At 34.4% G+C, this 22,758-nt stretch overlaps 2 protein-coding genes across 7 annotated transcripts in view; one reads left to right on the forward strand and one right to left on the reverse strand.

The window, feature by feature from the left end:
- LOC144451068 (alsin-like) overlaps positions 1-18,402 on the forward strand; it is a 48,310-nt gene extending 29,908 nt beyond the window's left edge. For 4 of the 6 annotated variants that reach the window (XM_078141832.1, XM_078141833.1, XM_078141835.1 and 1 more), the window contains 16 exons: positions 1,785-1,858; positions 2,966-3,010; positions 5,104-5,406; positions 5,760-5,825; positions 6,068-6,169; positions 6,537-6,813; positions 7,311-7,510; positions 8,374-8,538; positions 9,043-9,163; positions 9,510-9,667; positions 10,440-10,583; positions 11,064-11,243; positions 11,586-11,631; positions 12,160-12,221; positions 12,761-12,910; positions 13,611-18,402. In XM_078141832.1, the coding sequence (XP_077997958.1) occupies positions 1,785-1,858; positions 2,966-3,010; positions 5,104-5,406; positions 5,760-5,825; positions 6,068-6,169; positions 6,537-6,813; positions 7,311-7,510; positions 8,374-8,538; positions 9,043-9,163; positions 9,510-9,667; positions 10,440-10,583; positions 11,064-11,243; positions 11,586-11,631; positions 12,160-12,221; positions 12,761-12,910; positions 13,611-13,749 (2,232 nt within the window). In that variant the 3' untranslated portion in view covers positions 13,750-18,402. The remainder of the gene's footprint in view (positions 1-1,784; positions 1,859-2,965; positions 3,011-5,103; positions 5,407-5,759; positions 5,826-6,067; positions 6,170-6,536; positions 6,814-7,310; positions 7,511-8,373; positions 8,539-9,042; positions 9,164-9,509; positions 9,668-10,439; positions 10,584-11,063; positions 11,244-11,585; positions 11,632-12,159; positions 12,222-12,760; positions 12,911-13,610) is intronic. The other 2 variants (XM_078141837.1, XM_078141838.1) reach the window with 1 other exon arrangement.
- Positions 18,403-18,852: 450 nt separating this feature from the next.
- On the reverse strand, positions 18,853-22,647 carry LOC144450867 (2-oxoglutarate and iron-dependent oxygenase JMJD4-like). The gene is made up of 6 exons (XM_078141610.1): positions 22,365-22,647; positions 21,691-21,856; positions 20,938-21,069; positions 20,472-20,739; positions 19,429-19,572; positions 18,853-19,155 (listed from the first exon to the last, which is right to left on the reverse strand). The coding sequence occupies exons 1-6, from the start codon at positions 22,624-22,626 to the stop codon at positions 18,853-18,855; spliced, it is 1,275 nt and encodes a 424-aa protein (XP_077997736.1). The 5' UTR covers positions 22,627-22,647.
- Between the last annotated feature and the right edge of the window lie 111 nt (positions 22,648-22,758).

The following is a 22,758-nucleotide window of genomic DNA, read 5'->3' on the forward strand; positions in this document are numbered from 1 at the left end:
AATCCCGAGTTCCACAGGACAGCATGAATCTGAATAGTAAAATCACCCAACCCTATGTACACATGTCAAATCATAGCTTTCTCAAACACCGTAATATAAGTTGTAGAAATTGTACCATTTTGACAGCCAGTTAATACTCTGTTTTAGATATTGTTTTTTGTATTTGGTCATCAGAATGGTAACTGTAACCATAGACAGTGGAGGGAACCACCTTCTATGGTGTAACAGTGTTAGTGATTATGTCTGGTATAGAGACATAGTTTTGCAATTGCCTTCCTGACACTGGTGGCGCTCTAACGCATAATTAAGATAAATTGTACTTTTGGACACAGAATTCTTTATTTCGTTTCTCTAGTACAAAGCCACAAATCTTTTGAAAGCAGATATACCCAGTATGTTCAAGCAGAAAGACTTAACACTAAAGGATGTGAGTAGAGTGTGAACAAATCTAAAAGATTCATCAAAAACGTATTACTGACTTTGAGTGGGTGTCATGTGACATAGGGTGTCATGTCATGTGACAGTATCATGTCATGTGACATAGGGTGGCATTTCATATAAGAATCACAGTTTTTACAGCACATCATTTTTTTCTCCCTTGTAAAATGAACACTTATTCAATAGTACAGAGAAGTATGTCAATTTCAATGTATATTTCATGAGAAATTTGCATGTACATGTGTACATATCGGATGCAATGATAAAAAAATAAATAAAATTTTGCTTACATTTATGATAGTTTACTTATCAAAAATTTTAATTTTCAACTTTTCTCAACATAGGTAAAATTAATTTTGTTTATTTCATCCAATGCCTGGCTCTGCCATATGTTTTTGATTAAAATATTGATTTAATAAAAAATTTGAAAACAAAATTTTTAGTTTAAATTTTTCGGTTTATTATGTATGTTTTTGTATATACTTTCCTGCTATATCACATAAAAATATAGCAAATAATTTCAAATATTGGAAATTATTTACCACGTATTTCTAAATAGTTTTCTTAATTTTTGTGATGAATTATTCGGACTAAGAAATCCATAGTATCATCTTCACCAACTAACATACTGGGGGAAAAACATCAATCGTCATGGTTACATTGTCTGTTAACATTCCTGTCCAAAAGTACAGGTCAAAGGTTATGTGCATGATGTGTTTCAACTTTTCCAAAAGACCAATAAGCCATTGAGATGGTTTGAAATAATCTTTTATGAAGGAAGATTCAGCAATATTGATGGACGCAATATGAAAAAAGAACAACCCACAATTTAGTCTCGCAGAGTTGCTTACCAGCTAGGGTTATCATGCTTTCAGTGTAGAGAGTGGTAGGCCTAGTCAAAAAGTGACTGATGGAGTTGACGTTGTAAGTAAGACAACGAAAAGCCAAATCTCCAAAATGGATTGTGGGTCTTTTGGAAAAGGAGGTAAACACATTTGTAAAAACTATGTGCTTGTTTTGTTTGCATGGCTTGCATTTGCAAAGTAATGAATAGTGAAGCAGATATAGAACAGTCACCACTCATAGACAAAGATACAAATTTGGTGTAAGTTAAGGAGTCATACCCTATGCCAATCCCTCAACTTAACCATAACCTGAACTCCCTAGCTTTAAACAAATATGCATCTTTTAGATAGTTTGGTCGACTGTTCTACAAAATTGCCAACATATGCATATCAAAGATGAAAATAATAACATGGGTTAAGGTTTATGAATAGACAACATAAAACATAAATATCACAGTAGATGACAAGTTTTTATTTCATGTATTTTTTTGTAATTTTCAGTCATTTGCATCACATCAAGTGTACCCATTGGCCACAGTATGGGCAGAAGCTGTACCAGACTCGGAGCAAGCACAGTAAGTGTGTTATTGTTTTCTTGAAATATTACATGTAACAAATTAGCTCAGATTTATTCCAGGTAGAGTACAGAGTATCCAACACTGGTGTAAGTAGGACATATTTTATCAATTATCATGCATGTGATTATTTGTCATAATTTTATTTATGAAAAAACTCCAGTAGCTTAACTTTTTATTCGGTGAAAAACATGCAAACTTTCTAAAAATGGGAAGTTTAAATCATTGTAATTTCTAATTAGCTAAATACCCCAATAGTTGTTGATGTGGCTCCATACTGCTGGTACAGCTATGTGCACAAGCCAGTCCTAGGTATGTGACTGTTAGTGTTACAGGAGTGTGAAAAGTTCCCTGTGTAGTTTTGTTGATGTACTTAGTACACTAGCTTGATGCCCATGTGTAAACTAACAAATAAGTGGTCCTGATCGTTTCAACAAATATTAATTGTTTTGGATCTGGATAGAGTCTCATTAATTGTAATTAATATATATGTCAGTAATCAGAACAAGATATTAAAACAAGTTTAAAATAACTACAGAAGTTCTGAAAAAAAGTGTTTCCTGTTATAGCTACTGGGGTATTAATATACCCAGTCTAGGTCCTGACAGGGAAAGTATTCTGTACTACAATGTACTCCATTATTCTACTCCCAGTCTAGTCAAGGTCCCCAATGATTGCACATAATTCTGTGCACCCTCCCACAGGGTTCATATAAACATGATGATGTCCTCGTGTCCCCACGTGATCTTAGTTTAAACAAACTGGAAGAGTTAGACATTTGCATATCATTATCACATGCTAAATTCCTGTGATAGTCAAAACATGGTCAAAACAGCTGTATCAAATGAATATTAATGAGTGATGACGACAGCCTGTCAATTTGTGATGGATTACTACTGACATGCGCCTTTCGTTCTTCGCTCACCATGATGTTCAAACACACTTGACACCTTTTTTGGGGACCTTGAGTAAACTGGGAGTAGAGTAATGGAGTACATTGTAGTACGGAATACGTTCCCTGTCAGGACCTAGACTATGATATACTTTGCATGTTCATTTTTTCATTGCATGATATTGACAGTAATACATACATGTCTTCATTCACAGCACTGTTGTTGATGGCAAAGAAACACCACCTACTAAAAAGGAAACGTAAGAAAAAACAACAATCGTGGTCTGTTTTCAAAATATCATCTCTATCACCGTAGAGAGTTAGCAGCTTGTAATATCACCTGTTTCATTACAGCAATATGATACTAACAAGTTTTCCTTCATAGGCTAACATAGAAGCTGAATTCTTGGCTGTCCAATATCCCACAAATATCAACCGTTAACTTACATGAATGTGGAAACTGGAGTTTTATAAATTCTCTGATTGATTGATTGATTGATTGATTGATTGATTGATTGACTGACTGACTGACTGACTGACTGACTGACTGACTGACTGACTGACTGACTGACTGACTGACTGACTGACTGATTGATCAATCGATCGATCAATCGATTGACAAAAATATGGGTATCTATGGTGTAGAGTTCAGAGGCGCTGTACAGTCAGAATGCTCTGGAGAATAGATATATCTTTTTGAAGGCGTTGGTTTTGTCCAATTTCTAATGGCTGTGTACTCCATAGATGAGGTGCAGCACGTGAAAATGCACACTCACCAGATGTCGCTAATTTTTACTTGGGTCTGTAAGAAGTCAATGAAAAGTCAGTGCCAATACCAAAATAGTGATTAAGATTACTAACTTCTGAAGATGCCAAAAAGAAAAATTAATTCTGTACCATGGCAGACAAATGACCTTGAATCATATACTAAGGACACAGTAATTGTAATAATTCACTACTTCCTGTAACAACTCACTGCTTTGAAAGTCATCTAATATTTCACAATAAACATATTCCTAATTCCCTTCCATCTTGAATCATCAAATTGTTTTAATTCTGTTTCTACCTTCATCAACCTTAGATTAGAAGACATTGCATTATTTCCATATACACCCCAACATAACTGTACATTGCCTTTATCTTGAAGCATTTAAGAAAGCGTCCCCTATACCAGTAACACCAGTGCTATTTTAGTTACAGCTGACTTAACTCAGAGAACAGATACACAAATTTTGAAATAAAAACCCACATAAAGAAATTATTGTATTATTAGGCAATATTTGTTGATTGCCATCAGTTTGTTTATAAATTTTGGTACACAATAAATTACTTCAAGTTCAAGGGTAACTGGAATCAGAAACAGAATTGAAAACTTTGATAGTTCAAAAATGAGTCCATTCATAATAATAACATATTTCTACTCTACAGCTTTCTAAATAAAGACCAAAGTTTCAGTCCCAGGTTCTTGCATTAGTGTTATCTTATCAGTAGTGCCATAGGATTACATAGGATTATTCTTTTGTTCTGGACCAACTTTTAGCTCTGTTAAACAATCCTAACCCAAGCTGGTCTTTTAATATAAATGGATGGTGTTGACGCTATGATTATGAGTTGGAATTTCAAAATTACAACAGCTTGGCTAAAGCCATACCACGTTATATTGCAATCTTAGCAGAACTGATCATGGCTTTGAATTCATAATATGCATAGATTGGGCAATAACTTAGAAGACACATACTACACATTGGATACGAGAAATCAATAAACTTATACCAGGCAGTTGTATGGTCCCTATACCAGGCAGTTCCGATGGACTGTAAATTTATATTTAAATTGCACTGTGTCTGTAAAATGTAGTAATTGAGTTTTGTTTGTGAAAAACAGAGAATTTTCCTTTATAAAAATTTCCAAATTTATTTGGAGTAATGAAGATTATATTATCATTATTTTTGTCTTGCTTGAAAAATGTACTTGCTTGTCACTGGTGTTATTTGGAACACCAGGGACAGTAACTTTTTAACTGGTATATTAAAATTGTTGGACTGTACTTTTGCCTGGTGTAAGTTGTAATGTATTGTAAACCTAGGTATTTACGCCACTAGAAAATTTTACGATTTTATTGTCTTTAGCTGGTTCTCAAAGACTAATTTTTACTAATTACCAGACTGGAAGATTGTGTTTATGTACAAGAAGGCTATTCACTACTTATTTTGCTTTTTTTCCCAGCGAAATAAGCAAAAATAAGTCTTTACTCAAATTTCCAAGGTGAAGTATATATGCTATGCATACATGCTTGTCAAGAGATGTACTCTCTCCAGCATTAAAATATTTTGTGCTCTGATTTTCCTTTCAGAAATGCCATTCAGCTGAACTTACCAGAGTCTCAACTACTAGTCAGTACTCCATCATCAGCTGTGAAAAAAGAATGGATCTGGGCAATAAATCAAGCCATTGACAATGTCCTGACCAATCAGAAGAGACAGAAGGAGAAGAGAGACCCCACTGCACCAATCATAGTTGTCCCTCCACCAAGCCAACAGAGAACTGGTGTAGTGCCCCCACTGGCCAGATATGGAAGTCATAAATTCCAAAATGTTCCTAAGTATAAGGATGCTACATATGAAGGCATGTGGTTGTCAGGGAAACCACATGGAAAGTAAGTGTGAATTGTGTCCATAAAGTTATTTCATACAAAGAATTTTTTTTTTTGTATTTTTGTGAGGACTCCACCACAGTATGCTTGTATCATCCTTCATGCACATTTTGGCATTTGTTTTATGAATATTAAAATTTTTCTGAAATAGTACTGACACTCATAAATATTATGTGTACATTGAAGTTTCTTAAGCTCAATCTTGAGGAATTTTCTTTGATTCAATTGAATCTCAGAAAAAGCCTTAAGAAATGTAGATTTTTTCATATAATTTGGTCGCAAAATGATGGTCATGTGACAGACAAGCGTGGTTCAAATGTCCTGACTACAAACTCCTTTCTCTTTTTCACCACCAGAGGGACAATGCTATGGCCAGATGGATCTAAATACACTGGAAAATTTGTACATGGACTTCAACAAGGGTAAGTCGAAACAGGAAACTGAAAAGTTTGCAATTATTGATGTGTTCATAATTCAAACAGGTGGATTTATCACCAGTAATCTACAATTTCTGAAATCCCAAATAACAATTAAAATTGTCCATAGCAGCAACTTCAAACTTACTTAATTACTTCTTGAAAGAAAGGAAATAGATATACATTTATGCATATAATTACAGGAACATTAGTTGTGCTACAGAAAGTTTTCTATTTCTCTTGACTAGAAATGGTATTTACACCATTCCTTCTCCTGAACAAGGCAAAGCTGACTTTATGTATGATGGACAGTGGTTAGAAGGCAAAATGCATGGAGCTGGTATCCTCAGGTAAACAAAGATTAAGTTTCTATAATTATATACCATGTACAAGCCAAGTTGTACATCTGCAATCAAAATATATGGGATTTGTTGTCTGATTATACTGCATCATGAAAACACAAATCTATTTTATTGGTTCTGTTGGCGCTTGATGAGACAAAATGTTCAATATTGATATTATTTGCACAATTATTTCTTGCATAGATCTGAAGTACTTGTTCTATACATCAATATTTTTCTTCACATCGGTGGAAAATACTAGGGTTTTGACACTACTCAACTTTGACTCATAGTTAGCAGACCCCCTATGTCACTTGTAATTTTCTCAGCAGAATGAAGAAAAAATGATGGAATAATATCTAATTATTTGCTGTAGGTATCACAATGGGAACATATATGAGGGTTACTTCAAAGAAAACCAGCGCCATGGACAGGGTATGTTACGGAGTGGAAGTCTTACATCGGCCTCACCTAGTGTGTATATCGGTGAATGGACCAATGATAAACACTATGGATACGGTGTCGTTGATGACATCAATAGAGGTGAAAAATACATGGGAATGTGGCAGGATGATTATCGTCATGGTAACGGATTAGTAGTGACATTAGATGGTGTCTATTATGAGGGAACATTCAGTCATAACAAACTAACAGTAAGTGGAATTGTAAAATCAGAAGTAAGCTAGGGAGTCTAATCACATTCATATCCCTAACTCTGACTCCGTAACTTGAGTGCAAATGTGTATCTATTGTACACTTGGTTTACTGTTCTACACTCTTGCCATCTTGATACAAATTAGGTTTGTGCTAGGGAGTCTTCTAACTTAAACTCCTTAAGTTGAATACAAAACTTAATATGTATTTATTCTAAACTTGGTCTGCTGTTTTACAGTCTTATTTGCCATGATTATTTTTTACCATATCCAGTGAATGTATAATTTCGAGTTTGCCCACTAAGCCAATTTGATGTGCCACTGATGCACATCAGTTTCTTGTGACACACAAAATTTTGATGTCCCTATCTATCAAGTGCCAATGCACAAGATAACCCATTTTTTTTTATCATTGAGACCCACAATAGAATTATTAAAAGTTTTGTCTGCTATGAGAGAGCACACCGATAGTTTCACTGTTAAATGTTGTCTTTTAGGGTGTAGGGTTGTTGATCACGGAGGACGGAACAAGTTATGAAGGAGAACTAGCCACTGGACCAACCCTGAATGGAAAGGGTGTGCTAAGACTACCCAATGGAGATTATATTGATGGTACATTTAATGGGATATGGGGTGATGGTGTCAAAGTGAATGGTACTTTTAGTAAGGCACCAATAGAAGGACCTACTACATTCACGTAAGTTATTTGATATTATAATTATTAATTTTCATATTGTGAAAGTTTATTATGATGATAATATTTCCCAGAAATTGTTTTGAAATAAACGTACTCAATTATTTAAATTTACTAGAAATTGATAATGATGATAATTGTTTACATTTGTGTAAACTTAAAACATTTGTTCACAAAATCTCAAAGCACTGTATGATTATTACTTTCAGCACAGACCTATAGTGGCACAACCATTAGAGCTTCCAATAACTCCCCACAGAGCTTACAATTCATGCGGCCACTAAGTAAACAGAGCTCTCAAAGCTTTATTCTTCAAAGCCACTCTAGTATTTTTGAAATTTCCTGAAGGGGTTAATGAAATACCTAAATAAGTGTATGATGCAACAATATCCACTCTTTCATTATAAATAAAGAAACTATATTTAAGTGGTTTAAAATTTAAAAAAAACAACAACAAAAAACAACAACAACAGAATTTAATCCTTTACATTGCATTTTCTGTCCTATCAGGTACCCTTTTATACAGCTGTACATGTGTTGACTAGGGGACACAATGATGGCTGAAATTTTGTGCAAGGATTTTAGTCAAAGAAAAATAGTTAAAAATGACTGGTGAGGATCAAACCAGGAATGTGCAAGTTATTTGCTAGACAGTCAAACATCATGACTCCATACTGAAAAAAATAAAACTTATATGTTATGACCATTATGGTAGGGTTTAAGGTATGAGTTTGATGAATAAATGAATATCAGTCCAACTACAGAGAATACACACTTCATGGGGGTAGGTACAAGCTCGATATGAATTTCAATCTAAAAGAACTTTAAGGTATGTTTAATTGACATAAACTTTCCCATCCCTATAGTTGCAGTGGTCAATATGTGGTCTTGGCAGATCATAAATGGACAGCGATCTTCAACCACTGTAAGACTATCCTAGGTTGCCATGGTAATATTATCCCACATCAACACAAGGCATGGGAGGCAGTGGCTGTAGCATTGAGTGCTGGTAAACGTACACAGATCAACAGGTATAGTAGGAGTAAAGTTTATCTAAAAATGGGGGGGGGGGGGGGGGGGGGCAATAATTTGCTGATTTCATCTGGGCCCTGAAGGTATGATTCAAACTCCCAGATATATTTGTGACATGTTATTACAGGTTTGCAAACTTATATACAGTATGTAGCGCACTCTATAGCAAGCATGTCAGCAGGTGTGACGTAAACTACTGGATACAGTATTTCTTGCAGGTCGTGATAATAGTTGATTTGGTGTCAACATATCTTGTTGCTTGTTTTCAGAGAATAACTTTTAGTCATTCATTGCATCACTGGTAAATTGTAAGATATAAGTTATCAGTCATCACCCTTGTTTTTCAATGATAGACAAAAATCCTCAGATTTATTAAAGTGACGAAGGTAAACTTGGCATAAACTTGTGAATGATGTTGTTTATTGATTTTCTCTCCCTCTGTCACTTTCTTTCTCTCTATCTCTCTCTCTCTCTCTCTCTCTCTCTCTCTCTCTCTCTCTCAGTGATGGCAGTCAAAGAAAAGACAGACGTAGTAACTTGGATGGATTAGAGAGAATACCAATCTACAATGCTGAGATGATAACAGATGAAGACTACTTGGCAATTCAAAATTACCTTGAGAAAGTAAGTAACCATGGTAACACATCCTTGATAATAATGTCGTCATCAGTTTATAGAGCAGAAAATGTAGACATGTTGAATGTGCAATATAAACAAATATGGCACTATGAAAGAATGTGAAACTGAAAAAAAATATACTGCCCTCTATTGTCAGTGTAGACAAATTGGTAGAATTGACATTGGAATGAAAAATTTATCATTGTTGGTGCTAAGTTAGCAAGTGATGAAAAGAGAGTACACAAATTAAAATCTTATCTCCTTCCCTGCAAAACTCTCACACCTAATTAAAAAGTAGTAACTTATACTGGTTTTGTAGGAACTATGATGTTGTATCTTTCCTTACTTCTAGGCATTTGATGTACCCTTACACCCACTGGGTCAGTTAGTTGACAGTCTTGTTGATGTCTACCGTGCTACATACGTTGGTATTGGTGCTAATAGAAGATTACTAACTTATGCTGTAGCTGAGATTAAATCCTTTGTACAGAGACTGTATGCAATTATAAGGTGAGTAACAGTCTGTCAATTTACTAACAGTTATAGTAATGCTGCCATGCTGGTTTCATGGAAAGGCCTTCTCCAGATTAAGTTTAAAATTTAGGTCTGAAAAAGAGTTGTCTAAATTGGTCCTGAACTAAAGAGTGACCCGATGTAATCCTTATGGTTTTGCTGATAGGATAAGATAAACCTGATGACCAGGGATTGGAACATAGCATCCTATGGGGCATGAGAAGTTTTCCCATAAACCTTTGCAGGAAATTTCCAAATGGCTGAATGCATGTTAAGTGCAGTAGGACTGCTTTGCAAAATTTCAAAGTTGAATAAGTTACTGAGGTGACATTTTATCACCCAAAATCATAAATAATTATGGTAGTTAGTACAGACATACTAAAAGCTGTATGAAGTAAGTCTGGTTGGACTTTTCCTTTATTAGGACACTTTTTGGGCAAATGTCTGATAACTTAAATTGATTAAACTGCTAAGAGGTTATACATGTACTGTAAGGAAGTTATATTGAGAATTTGATAAGTCTTGGATGTTGTTTCTTTGTTCTTGTGGAGCAACACTGTAACCCCTGTATTAGTCCATATGCTTACTTGTTGTCATGCTAGCGAATATAGAAACTCAGTTTCTCACCAGACAAGTTGAAGAGTTGAATAACTGTCTATTCTTTTGCACATAGTGAGTTGTACTCATCCAAATTCAAATTATGAATATAACAATTAAATTATCATATTTCCAATATAGGTAATATATATCCTTGATTGTTCCATTCCAGAATCCTCTTCCCTGGATTACCAAATGAAGAGCCATGTTCTCCAGAGGCCAAAAGTCCAACTCAGGAAAATCCCTACGGAATGAGCAGTGTGTATGGCTATCCTAGTATGGAACTCTCTAGTGTGGAAAAGACAGATAAGGAGAAGTAAGTTATAAACAGATTACAAATGAATTGTTTACACTTCAGAATGATAATCCTGGGAAGCTGAATGGGTTGATTAACTGAAAATTTAAGTGGTGTTGAATGAGTCATTTGATCATGCTCTTCATATGTAGTGTAGAATATGTGTGATACACCCTGAGTGCAGATTGCATTCATTTCATACTTTTACACTGGTGACTGTCCTCAGAGTTGTGTTTCTGTCTTTTGAACACTTATTTATTTGTATTAGTTTCATCTTTTAAAACCACTCTCACTATTGCATCTTGGTATGCACCCTCAACGTTGTGTTACTGTCTTGAATACTTTTGTTTATGTACATTATTTCACTCTTTTATGGAGTTGATGTAGTATATGCTGTTCTACTAGTCAAAACCATTCTCATCAAAGCGTGCATCACAGAATCCATCCTCAACATTGTCTTACTATTTATTGGACACATATTTCTTATTTGACCCATTTCAGGAAGCTAAACATAACCAGTGCAGGTCTACTACATCCAGTGTTGTTACCCAGACTTTATCCACCATTGTTTACACTGTATGCTTTACACAATGAAAACCAAGATGACCGATACTGGGACAGAATTATACGGCTAAATAAACAACCAGACATTGCTCTGATGGCGTACCTAGGGGTCAAACAGTAAGTTGACTATAAGCATAAACTTTCACATAGGAATTACTCACTGTATGTTATTATCACCACAAAACCAGTAGTTTGGAGCTATGTATAGAGAGAACTGACGACATGCATTGTACTTATTAGAAAAGATTTTAGAGTTTCACTTTCATACAAAGAAACCCTCTAGGATCCTATAGGGCAATCCTCCAGGGCAGGTCTCTAGGGTAACCTCTACAGGGTTGGTAAATGATTGACAGATTGATTGAATAATTAATTAATTAGGTAAATGATTGACAGATTGACAGTGATTAGTTAAATTAGCTAACTGACCACAATAAATGGAATTTGACTTTTTAATTTTAGGAAATTTTGGTTGTTTGAGGAATCCACTGCTCAGGATCCACGTAAGGTAAGACACCTTGTTGTTGTTATAGCGTTTCTATATTATCATTGTTATTGTCGTACAGGAGACTGTAATATATTAAAATTACTTTGCAATATCACAATCTGATTGAATTTCATGTTTTGTTTTGTTGTTTTGAATATGAATGCCGCCTATAATATGTATTATACCATACTCAAGCAAAGTTATTGTCTTTGAACAGGAAATATGGATTATATACCCTGGTCATTGTATGTTATGACAACCCTTGTTCAAAATATGATTCAAATGTTCTTGACATTATCTTTCATAAATTATAGTTGAGGAAGTATAATTTTATTATTCCCCAATATTTTTTCTTCATTCAGCTGGAAAATACTTGGGACCTAAAACTCGTCTAGCAACTCATAGTGACAAGGCCCCTTAGGTCGCTCGTATTTTCCTCAGCTGAATGAAGAAAAATATTGGGGAATAATATCTAATTGTATCTTTCATATTAGCATGATGGTTTACATGTTTTCTGATGTATTCTGACCTTTGACATTATTCTTGCAGAAATTGTCTGAGACTCGCGATGAATGTTATGCTGTTGCCATAGAAACATTGCAACATATCAGGTATGTTTGATCTTTGAACTTACTCCAACTTTTACTTCGTTTGCTAGAACTAAGAAGAGTGCACTGAATATACACAAGATAACTATTTGCAATTTAACTTTTGAGTTGGGGATGCAGATAGAGTAGACCTCAGAGAGCATAATATATTGACTCTTTACTGTAGTAATGGTATATTGAGGTCATTGTTCTTAGGGTTTGGTGATAGCAGAGAGAGTGAGAATGTATGATTATTATTACAAGCACATAAACTATAGACATGTTGTAAAAGCCGATATGAGTTGTAAAAACGCCAATGCAATACTTGCTGCAGCTAAGTTCATAGGAGTAAATAGCCACTCCTCTTACAACATGTCCTACCAGGTACCCATTTAGAAAGTAAACTCATACACATATATATGTTCCATATAGAAAATGATAGCAACAGAGATTGGACTGGTAATGTACAGATTTTAAGACAATCACTTAAACCGTTCAACTGCCAGATTTTGATCAAAACCATCTCAAAATAATATTTATCTTCGTTTTATTTGCTAACCCAGTACAACATTTAGTCCAGCTGAGAAGCTACGAATCTTGAGGCAGACATTTGAATGTATCAACCAGTTAGTAGAGACTGCACTGAAGGAGGAACATATGTGGTCCATGGATGATCTGTTCCCTATGTTCCAGTATGTTGTCATCAGAGCAAGGTAAGTCAAAGTGGAAGATTTACTTTTAACTAGATCAAGTTAGGAGGTGAGGGTTAGTTGAAGGATAGGATGAGACCCCTAGTAGAGTCTACTCTGGGAAGACTTGACTTTGGAGAGTCGAGTTGGGGTAATAGGGGGTCCATGGATGATCTTTTCCCTATGTTTCAGTATGTTGTCATCAGAACGAGGTAATTCGTAATGGAAGACATTGCTTTGATAGTTCAAGATAGGGAGTTAGACTTAGGGTAGGAATGGTATAAGACTCCTAGCAGAGGCTTATCTGGCGAAACTAAGCTTTTGGAGATAAAACTGAGAAGTTAGTGTTAAGTGAAGGATAGGGTGAGACCCCTAGCAGAGACTATTCTGAATAGTCAGTCATTGTCACAGTAGCAAGACGTAACTTTTGTAGATTAAGCTAGAGAGGTAGGTTGAGGTTTGATAGGGTGGCACCTCCTAGCATTAATCAAATTTGTATCACTTACCTGGAGTAGTCCACTATACTGTGTGACCAATGTTTTTGTTCCATGTCAGATGGCAGTTATCTTCTGTGTGTGTCGCTGTCTGGAGCATGTATGATCATGCTTAGTATCATGCTTAGATCATAATAGACAATATTATATGACATAGAGTGGAAATCTTATAAAATAATGATTGTATATAACATAAGGAATTGTTCACTTTTCTCTCTCTCACTTGACAGAATCCGCCATCTTGGTTCTGAAATCCACCTCATAGATGATTTGATGGAGCCACACCTAGCACATGGAGAGCTTGGTTTGATGTTCACAACACTGAAAGCATGTTATTTCCAGATACAGAATGAGAAGGTGGCATTCTAGGAGTGGTACCCCCTGGATTAGATTACAGTTTCACAACATAAGATATGAGATGGTAAACCCAGCGATTTGAATATGAAGTGGATGGATTCTTGTAGAATCATAATGTAATTTTTGAAACTTGTAAAGATAAAATGGATGGAAATATGTAATTGTAAATGTACTGGTATTAATGGAATAGTAACAGTAACTCTAATGTTTGACAAATTCTAAGTGTGCTGTTTGAAAGTGTAAGGCATTGTAATGGCTGATATGCAGCGCAAACTTTCCCTCCAAAAATTTTGGGAAAAATAAACTTTTTTTTTTGGTAAATTTTTTGCCAATTTCACTATAAAGTTATGTTGGATTTGCATAAACATTTTTCAAGATGTGGTGTCAAAATTTTGATCAAAAATCACATTTATCATAAGTAGCACTTTTCAGAAATTTGGAGTTGTAGTGTTTTTCTTTGTATGTCTTGACCGGATAAAGAGGAAAGGTTAAAAGTTGTAAATTCCTACCTACATCCTGTGTAGCTGGAGTTCTTTTGAGCTTCACAACTCAGTTGGGATTTCTTTGAGACAGCTTCAACACTAGGGTGTGCTATGTAGGACGCCCCCAACGTTATATTGTGTGCTGTTTTCATCTTTTGTTTTTGGAGTACAATAGTGTAAATCTGAGCGAGCAAAAACTTAAAATTATAACGTAGGTATGGATATAGATTAAAAATTAAGAAACAAGAAATACTAAAAAAAAAAAAAAAAAGAACAGAATAATTAATGAATTGTAGACATTCTTGTCTGAGAAGATTGGTGAAAAAATAGCTGCTATTTTTGTGTGTACTTACACTAGAATATATTTGTAGTTGCTACTTAGAAATACAGAATGGGAGCTGCAATGCCATGTATGTATCTGTACATGTTGTATTTGACTTTAAGTAATGTGCTGCAAATGAAGGTTTCAAAATTTGCATAAAAACAAAAGTTTTGCAAATAATGGTCACAAGTGGCAGCAAACATCTAGGGTATTTTGAAGCTTAAAATTGGAGATATTTTATTTTTACCCAGAGTTTATTTTTGGCTATTAGTATCTCATAAGTCTTTGCCAAGTGGATTCATAACATTACTTGGATGTGCTATCTATTGGGCTATGTTTTTTTGCAACCCATCGGTCTCAAACTAGATAATCTACCAGTAACTTGGAACTCATGATACCTGGGCCCAAGAGTAGGATACTGGGAAAAACAAAGGTGGTTGACCTTTGACCTTAAAATAGGGGTAACAAATTGAAGAATTTGATCCAGTGTTATTTCTTCTCTGTAATTGGGATATGAAACAAGATATTTTTATCTGAAAACCACTTTTTCTGTAACTGCCCTCAGAACATATCAATGTTTCCTTGATTTCAAAAAAGTGACTTTTTCAAAGTTCCATGGTGCATATCCATACCAACAATAAGGTATATCTGTGTTGATAGAAGATTTCAAACTGTTAAAAGAAAATGAAAAGTAATATTTTTCACTCACTCCAGCTGCTGTAGCATAAGTATTACATTGTAAATTTGTTTCCAGTTTCCAGAAATCTAAACTGTAAGGTATGCTGTGACAGCGCCCTCACACATCGGTCAACCCCTCCCACACAACATATCTTACAGTCTACCAGAGATAATATAACTCATATTCACATGTTAGTTAGGTAAATGAATATTTTGTTGTGCCGTTCAAAATATAATGACAATCACTTGAGTGTATTCATAGACATTGGATTGTGCATGTTATGCCATGTAAACCTTACCAACAAGTAATACTTGGCTGAACACCAATTTGTTCCAGCTAGAGAGATGTATACGTCCAAAAAAACTGAAGAAACACTAACAGAGTTAAATTCCAAATGAAAGGATAAATACAAAAATATTGTAAAAGGACTTGGGATTCACTCATGCATAGTTTGGAATTTATTCACTATCACTAGCATGTTCAGAATATAGAATTGTTCTGAATAGGGAGTATTTCAGAATAGAGAGGTGTCCAGAATAGGGAGTATTTCAGAATAAAGAGGTGTTCAGGTGTTCAGAATAGGGAGTATTTCAGAATAAGGAGGTGTTCAGAAAAGGAAGGATTTCAAAATAGAGAGATGTTCAGACAAGAGAAGAGATCAGATTAGAGAGGTGCTCAGAATAGAGTTCAGACAAGTGGGGTGTTCAGAATAGAGTGGTGTTCAGAATAGGGAGGTGTTTTGAATAGTGGGATGGTTTCATGCTGACATGTTTCACTGTAATTTGAACACTTGCTGCATTGGTTCACATGGATGACATAGTTCATCATATGATGGGTTGGGGAGGGATAAATGTATGGTCACCACACAACACAAGAACTAACGTCAGGGTTATATTCAAAGTAGAATGTATAAAAACATGAATGACAGCTAAATTGTTTACATTTAAAGAATGTAGCAGTTGTCGCTAGATATCATATACACTCTACTCTGATCATAACTTGATATTGGTTCTCACAAACAGAGTACTACTAGAATCACTGCGTAATGACTGTGTTTTGTACCTAACACAGATTTGTTTGTTTTGTAAGTGCAATGTTTTTATTTCTAGCAGATTTAGATTTAGATTATATGAAAGCAAAGTTTGATATAGAATATTTTATGTATTAAATTTAAAATGTGTTTTATTTGTATATTTTGTTCTGATATTTACAAGCATAGCACTGTAGATGTACACCCCTATTAGTGTATAATGGTATTGCCTGTTCTTTCAGTAGTGGACTGTTCCATTTAAGTTGGAGAGGTGTCAGCTAAATTATGAGAAGTACTACTTAATGTAACATTTGGTTCCAGGATGTGTGTTTATGAAGATTTTTTCTTCAATTTTAGAATGATTGTGATTTGAATTTTTGTGTTTTTGCATATTAGATGAGTCAATCATTTGATGATTGACTGCTGGTTGTATTTGCATGTTAGACAAGTTACACCTGTGTACTTTCAAGTCTTTCATTGGATGACTGACTTTACTGTTGATATTTGCATATTAGACAAGTTACAACTGTACATTTCTGAGTCTATCATTGCATATTAGACCAAGTACAAGTGATTGTGATGTTATTTCTGGGTTTAATTGCATATAGATAAGTTACACCTGTAAATTTGCAAGTCTATGATTGGATGACTGACTTTCCTGTTTTCATTTATTTGCATATTAGACAACTAACACCTGTAAATTTGCAAGTTTCTTATTGGATTATTTATTTTGCTGGTTTTTGCTTGATACATAGTTTACAATGGACTTCCATAGATTTTAATTATTTTAAAATGTTTTACAGGGTTTCTTCAGATTTACTTAATTTATTATTGTTATTTCACAAGGTGTTTTTTGTTTGGTAATAGTTCAAGTAATACCTGGAAAGTGTTGAATTTTGAAGTAATTAACTTTTAAAAAACTAAAAAGGTATGTATTTTCAAGTTGCATTATGCTTTAGCTTTCATTACATTGTTCAACTTTAATTTCATTCATTTTTAGATGACACATGAAAAGTATGATGCAAATTGATGTGTACCAACAACAGGGCTACAATGATCAACAATTTTGGTGAATCTGTTGAAAATCCAAGCAGAAGTTGTGTTTATGTGATCATTGTGTACAGTCAATAATATTGACAAAATAATTCATTCAGTGAGAAATAAAACCATCATGTTTGGCAAGTTCGCCAGTTTTGGGATAAAAATGAAGTGATGTCACCAGTTCATGTTGTGACATCACATTGTGTTGTCACAAAGCTATGACATCATCAGTTTACATATATGTGATTCAAAAATTTCATGTTGTCACCAGTTTGTGTAGCTGCAGTGCTGTGACATTGTGTTGTTACAAAGCTATGACATCATCAATTTATGTATACGTGATTCAAAATCTTGTGATGTCACCAGTTCATGTAGTTGCTGTGCTGTGACATCATAATATTGTATTGTCACAAAGCTATGACATCACCAGTTTATGTATTTGTGATTAAAAATAGTTCAGATGAAGGAATCAATTTAAGATTTCCACAAGGGATTGAGGAAAGTATATGTTGGTCAATTTTGACAATTACATCGTAAATACCCCTATAAGTCAAAGGTATTGATGGGAAGTTTGAGCAATATCACACACACATCTCGTACTTTGTTATGCTTCAAAACGCTGCCAATTTTCAATTTTGTTGAATTCAAATAATTTGCCAGATGTGGTTTATCTTAAAATAGGACTAGAAATATAAGCATTTACAAATTTCAGCTTTTTGTATTTTTTTGCGTAAAAAGCTTTGAGCCAGTTAGTAGATTGATAGATTGTTAGTAATTGGATTATGTCCATGGTTGTCAACAGTACTCGGTCTTGTTGTGGCAAGATAAATGTAAAATATTAGTCGCTATTATTAGAGTGAGGCAATTCATCAAATAATTATGTAAAAATTAATTTGCATACTTCGTAATTGGAGGTGTAACGTAGAAGTGAGTGTTTTCGAAATCATGATTTTAGTCAAATTTTGTTTAAATACAGTTGAAAAGCACGGCTCACTGCAAGGTCTTTCAATGCTGCCCATGTATGTGTGTATGTACGTGTTATGTGTTCACATTTGGCTGTAGCACAATATCATACTGCTATTTCAACAAATGAACTTCAAATAAAATGGTGCACACAGTCAACAATTTGGTTGTGTTTGTCTTTTATATGAGTGATTCTGTATTACTTCGTCTAAGAAGTGAGCTCAATATACAAAAACAAAAGTTCAATTAGCAGGGCATTTACAAGAAACTGAGTTTGACTTTGACCTCCATATTCAAGGTCAAATAGCAAATTGGTCAATGAACTATGAAGTTTTGTATCTAGAGACACCATTCAAATTTACATTTTATCTTTGCCATACAACACACCAGTGTGGGGGCTATGTCTTCAATGAAGGCTAAGTTGTCATTTTAAACATTACTTTATCATTCTCTCGACAGCAATGATTTCAGAAAGCTTTCGGTACATGTATCACACAGTCTGTAAGGTACGCTGTGACAGGTGCCCTCACACATCGGTCAAAACCTCAGAGAGAGGAGGCCAGTGAGGGCGGAACAGCATGACATATCTTACAGTCTATTACACATGGTGGTCAAGATCTTTGTCTAGCAAGTTCTTCACAGTGGACAAGAATGTTCTTGGATTTTCCTTCAAGGAATCAAATTCCAGTTCTAAAAATTCTTCATTTTGTAGCATATTATCCACAATGTTTGAGACTTGTTGGAGATCAAAAATATCATGATAGTTGACCTCTGAACCCACATCAGTGGAAGTATATGTTGCCATGGCAGCATTCACATTCTTCATCCGTTGCTTAGCAACTATGAGGAGGAAGGTAAAGAAATCTGCATAATCCATTCCACTGTTGGCTCGTAGAATCATCTATACAAATAGTGGAAAAAAAGATGATTGTGTTGAAATGGATGATTTTATTGATCACACGAACAAAATATCTGAACTTGAAATGACATTGTTATTGGCTCTACAGAATAACGAAACAAATCTCTCTAAATTACTACATCAAGAGAGTGCTTGCTATTCACCAGGTAACTTGATACGTTAAGACAGACAGATGTATTGTTCCATTATTCAAGGGTTTGTTTTAACTTAGAAAGCCCATCAAGAAATATTGCCGAGAATCAAATTTGTTTTCACCTGACATTGTTGGTGCCATCCGTCCATATCTCTACAATCACTGATAGCATTCTGTACATCCTGTAATTCATTCTGTAAAAACTTCCATGATATATCAACATTACAACCATTCACCCAGTTATGGTTTATAGATATAGTATCCTCCTGGAGAGAGAAGGCAAAACAATTCTGATTAAATAGATTTGAGATTTAATGTCTCACAATTATGGTAATATATCAATTACGATGTACATAATACCACTACATAATAAGGAACTTGCAATCCAGACTGAGCATGCTCAGATGCAAAGGACTACGGGATTATCTGTGGTTATCGTAATACCTAATCTGGAGCTTCCGATAAAATTAACCTCCCACAATGGTCAGGGTAACTATGAATTGATTATTTGTGGTTAAAAGCAATGTAACATTATTGTTTACAATACTAATTGATTAGTATTGATTATCACATTTCCCATGATGCAACATTCAACATGGCGGGTTAACAAGTTCCCTATTCCAAAAAAATGTAAATGAGAAGTGAATGCTCTCAACAAAACTCAACTCAAAGGGTTTCCAAAAGTTCTGACTAGCTTTCACCCTGTCAACAGACCATTATCAGATCAGTAAATGTATGTATGTGCATATACTTATATGGTGTGTATGTATGCGCACAAAAACACAAGGGAGAACTTGATGGTCTCAGCACAACTCAACTCAAAAGAGTTTCTGAAAGTTCTGACTAGCTTTCACCTTGTTAACAGAACATCATCAGATCAGTAAATATATATATATATATATTTCCAATGTACAAATGAAAATTCAAAAACTATAGGATCACACTTTATAGTATATATACTACTTCTAACAAAGTGAAGAATTTTTTAATTAAATTCAAAAATTTGCTGTGAAAAAAATTGAGATTAATTGTCCAAATATTTCACTCTTATCAGCAGAAATCATATTTCCAATGTTTTATTTTGTTCAGCAAAATTGATGTATGGGCAGTTATTTAATAGTAATGAGACTGGACCATTTATTCAGATTTATATTTGATAACTTACCAGGTTGAAAACTTGATGAAACCATCCGCTTGGCACAAATATGGCCTCCCCAGCCTCCTGAATAATCTCAAGAACACCAGATACTTTATGGTAATTAGGGTATTTCTTTCCATCATGCAATTCAGAGGAAGTGACATCATAGGCTAGGTTGCCATGACAATCTTTGAGATGTTGTTCCTGGCCTGGAGGGTACAACAACCATTTCTTTCTTCCACAGACATTTGCTGACCAGCTGAACGATCTGAAGACGTCTGCATGAAATGGTGTCCTAGAAACAGAAGTTTGGTAGGGATCCAGTAAATGGGTGTCACACAAACAAGAAAGGAAGAGGTATCTAGAAACAGAAACGTAACATTAAGTGCGGGGTATATGTATTACATTGTGTAAAAGAGCAAAGGAAGGGGTTCCAGGAAACTGTTGCACTGTTTCTTCAATGTTTAATATACAAATCATTATTTAGTCCTACCATGATCCCTTGGGTCCCATATAAACAAATCTGTAATCATCTGATTGGTCTCCTCTGCTGTCCCAAAATTCATTCAACCAATCAGAGGTAAAATACACTGGTGTTTTGTATGCTTGGTATTCTGGGAATGACCTGTTGAAGAGAACAAATAATTATAAAACAAGTTGCTTCACCTTTTAGTCGAATCATCAAGTGTTGCCACTTTTACTGTGTCAAAATCAACATTACTGTGTCAAGTTCAACATTGTCTGACACTTCAATAGTCATATAATTATCGCCATGGTTTCAATTTGACTATACTCACTAATTATATTCTAAATCACAACAAAAACAAATTTGTTAACTTTTTCTTTAAAATATAAGTCTTTTTTTTTAAAAATTAACTGCACTAATAAATATATTCCCGAAGTCCAATCCCATTGTACAATGAAACGCCATCAAGTACATGAGACTTACTTGCAGCATTGCTGAACTGGTTAGTCTGAAGTGTCATACCTTTGCCAGCATGGCAAACAGTAAAATGTTTGATGGCATATGTTTTACCAGGTAAAACAACATAAGTAACTGACTAGTCAAAATGAAACAAAGTGAAAAAGTACAAAAGTTACACACAACAATATTAAAAAAAAGTGGAATTGAAATTTTCTGTTTTGAAACGTTTTTGTTGTTGTTTTTTTTGTTTTTTTTTCAGACTGCAAAAGTTAGTGGGGGGGGGGAGAGGGATACAAACTAACAACAGTAAATTGTTAATACCTGTTGAAGTGCCAGTCTTTGAGATACAAACATTTCATATTTGAATCATAATTACTAGAAATCAAAGTTTTCCAGTATTCTATGTAAACTGTAAATGTCATATCTTGTTTGGGCTGTGAATCATACTGTCTACCAGCACAGTCAGCTACAGGTACTACTTCAGAGCCTGAAATGAAATATTAGGACCAACTTTTACAATTTAATAATTGCTTGAATACACTTGATTAAACAAATGAGATAAGATTGAGAGTATCAATGAATTAATTTTTGTTGAACATGTTTGTGTATACACAAAGTTTATCAAAGTTTTATACAAGAAAGTTTGTCATTTAAACAAAAGAGATAAGATTGATGAGTTTGCATATCAATTTTTTTAAAAACATCTATGTGTGTGTGTGTGTGTATGTATGTATGTATGTATGTATGTATGTATGTATGTATGTATGTATGTATGTATGTATGTGTATGATGTATGTATGTATGTATGTATGTATGTTTGTATGTATGTATGTATGTATGTATGTATGTATGTATGTATGTATGTATGTATGTATGTATGTATGTATGTATGTATGTATGTATGTATGTGTATGATGTATGTATGTATGTATGTATGTATGTATGTATGTATGTATGTATGTATGTATGTATGTATGTATATGTAATTTACTTACCAAAGTTTTTGACAAGAAAGTCAAAATTTGGCATCCCATCTTCAGCAACCCATTCCCTACAACTTCTCCAATGTTCTGTGACATGTTTTCCTACAATACATGGTTTGTTAGCAAACAAATACTCCAAGAAAAAATCCATATATCCTATTTCTGTGTCTATATAGTCAATTTTCGAAGGTAGAAATTGTCTCTGTTCCACTCTGTCGATTTGTTGAGTTTTCAAGATGACATCTTTGGACAATCTTCCTACTTGTTCATCCATCACTGGGAAACGTTGCTATAGTAACAACTTACACTTTTTTTTAAAATGTACCTCATTCAGAATATCTTATATTTGCACACATCTTTTGAAAATGTCGTCATTAGCATATCAGCGATATAAATCAATCAATGA

The sequence above is a fragment of the Glandiceps talaboti genome, chromosome 20, assembly GCF_964340395.1.
Source record: "Glandiceps talaboti chromosome 20, keGlaTala1.1, whole genome shotgun sequence".
NCBI lineage: Eukaryota > Metazoa > Hemichordata > Enteropneusta > Spengelidae > Glandiceps > Glandiceps talaboti.

What these genes read in the sequence shown, in the direction of transcription:
- LOC144450867 (XM_078141610.1), bottom strand. Translation starts at nt 22,626, where the DNA reads ATGGATGAACAAGTAGGAAGATTGTCCAAAGATGTCATCTTGAAAACT. An exon ending in ATGGGACCCAAGGGATCATG is followed by an intron (nt 20,740 to 20,937) that starts GTAGGACTAAAT and finishes TTCTGTTTCTAG; the next exon opens with GACACCATTTCATGCAGACG. An exon ending in TTCATCAAGTTTTCAACCTG is followed by an intron (nt 19,573 to 20,471) that starts GTAAGTTATCAA and finishes TTCTCTCTCCAG; the next exon opens with GAGGATACTATATCTATAAA.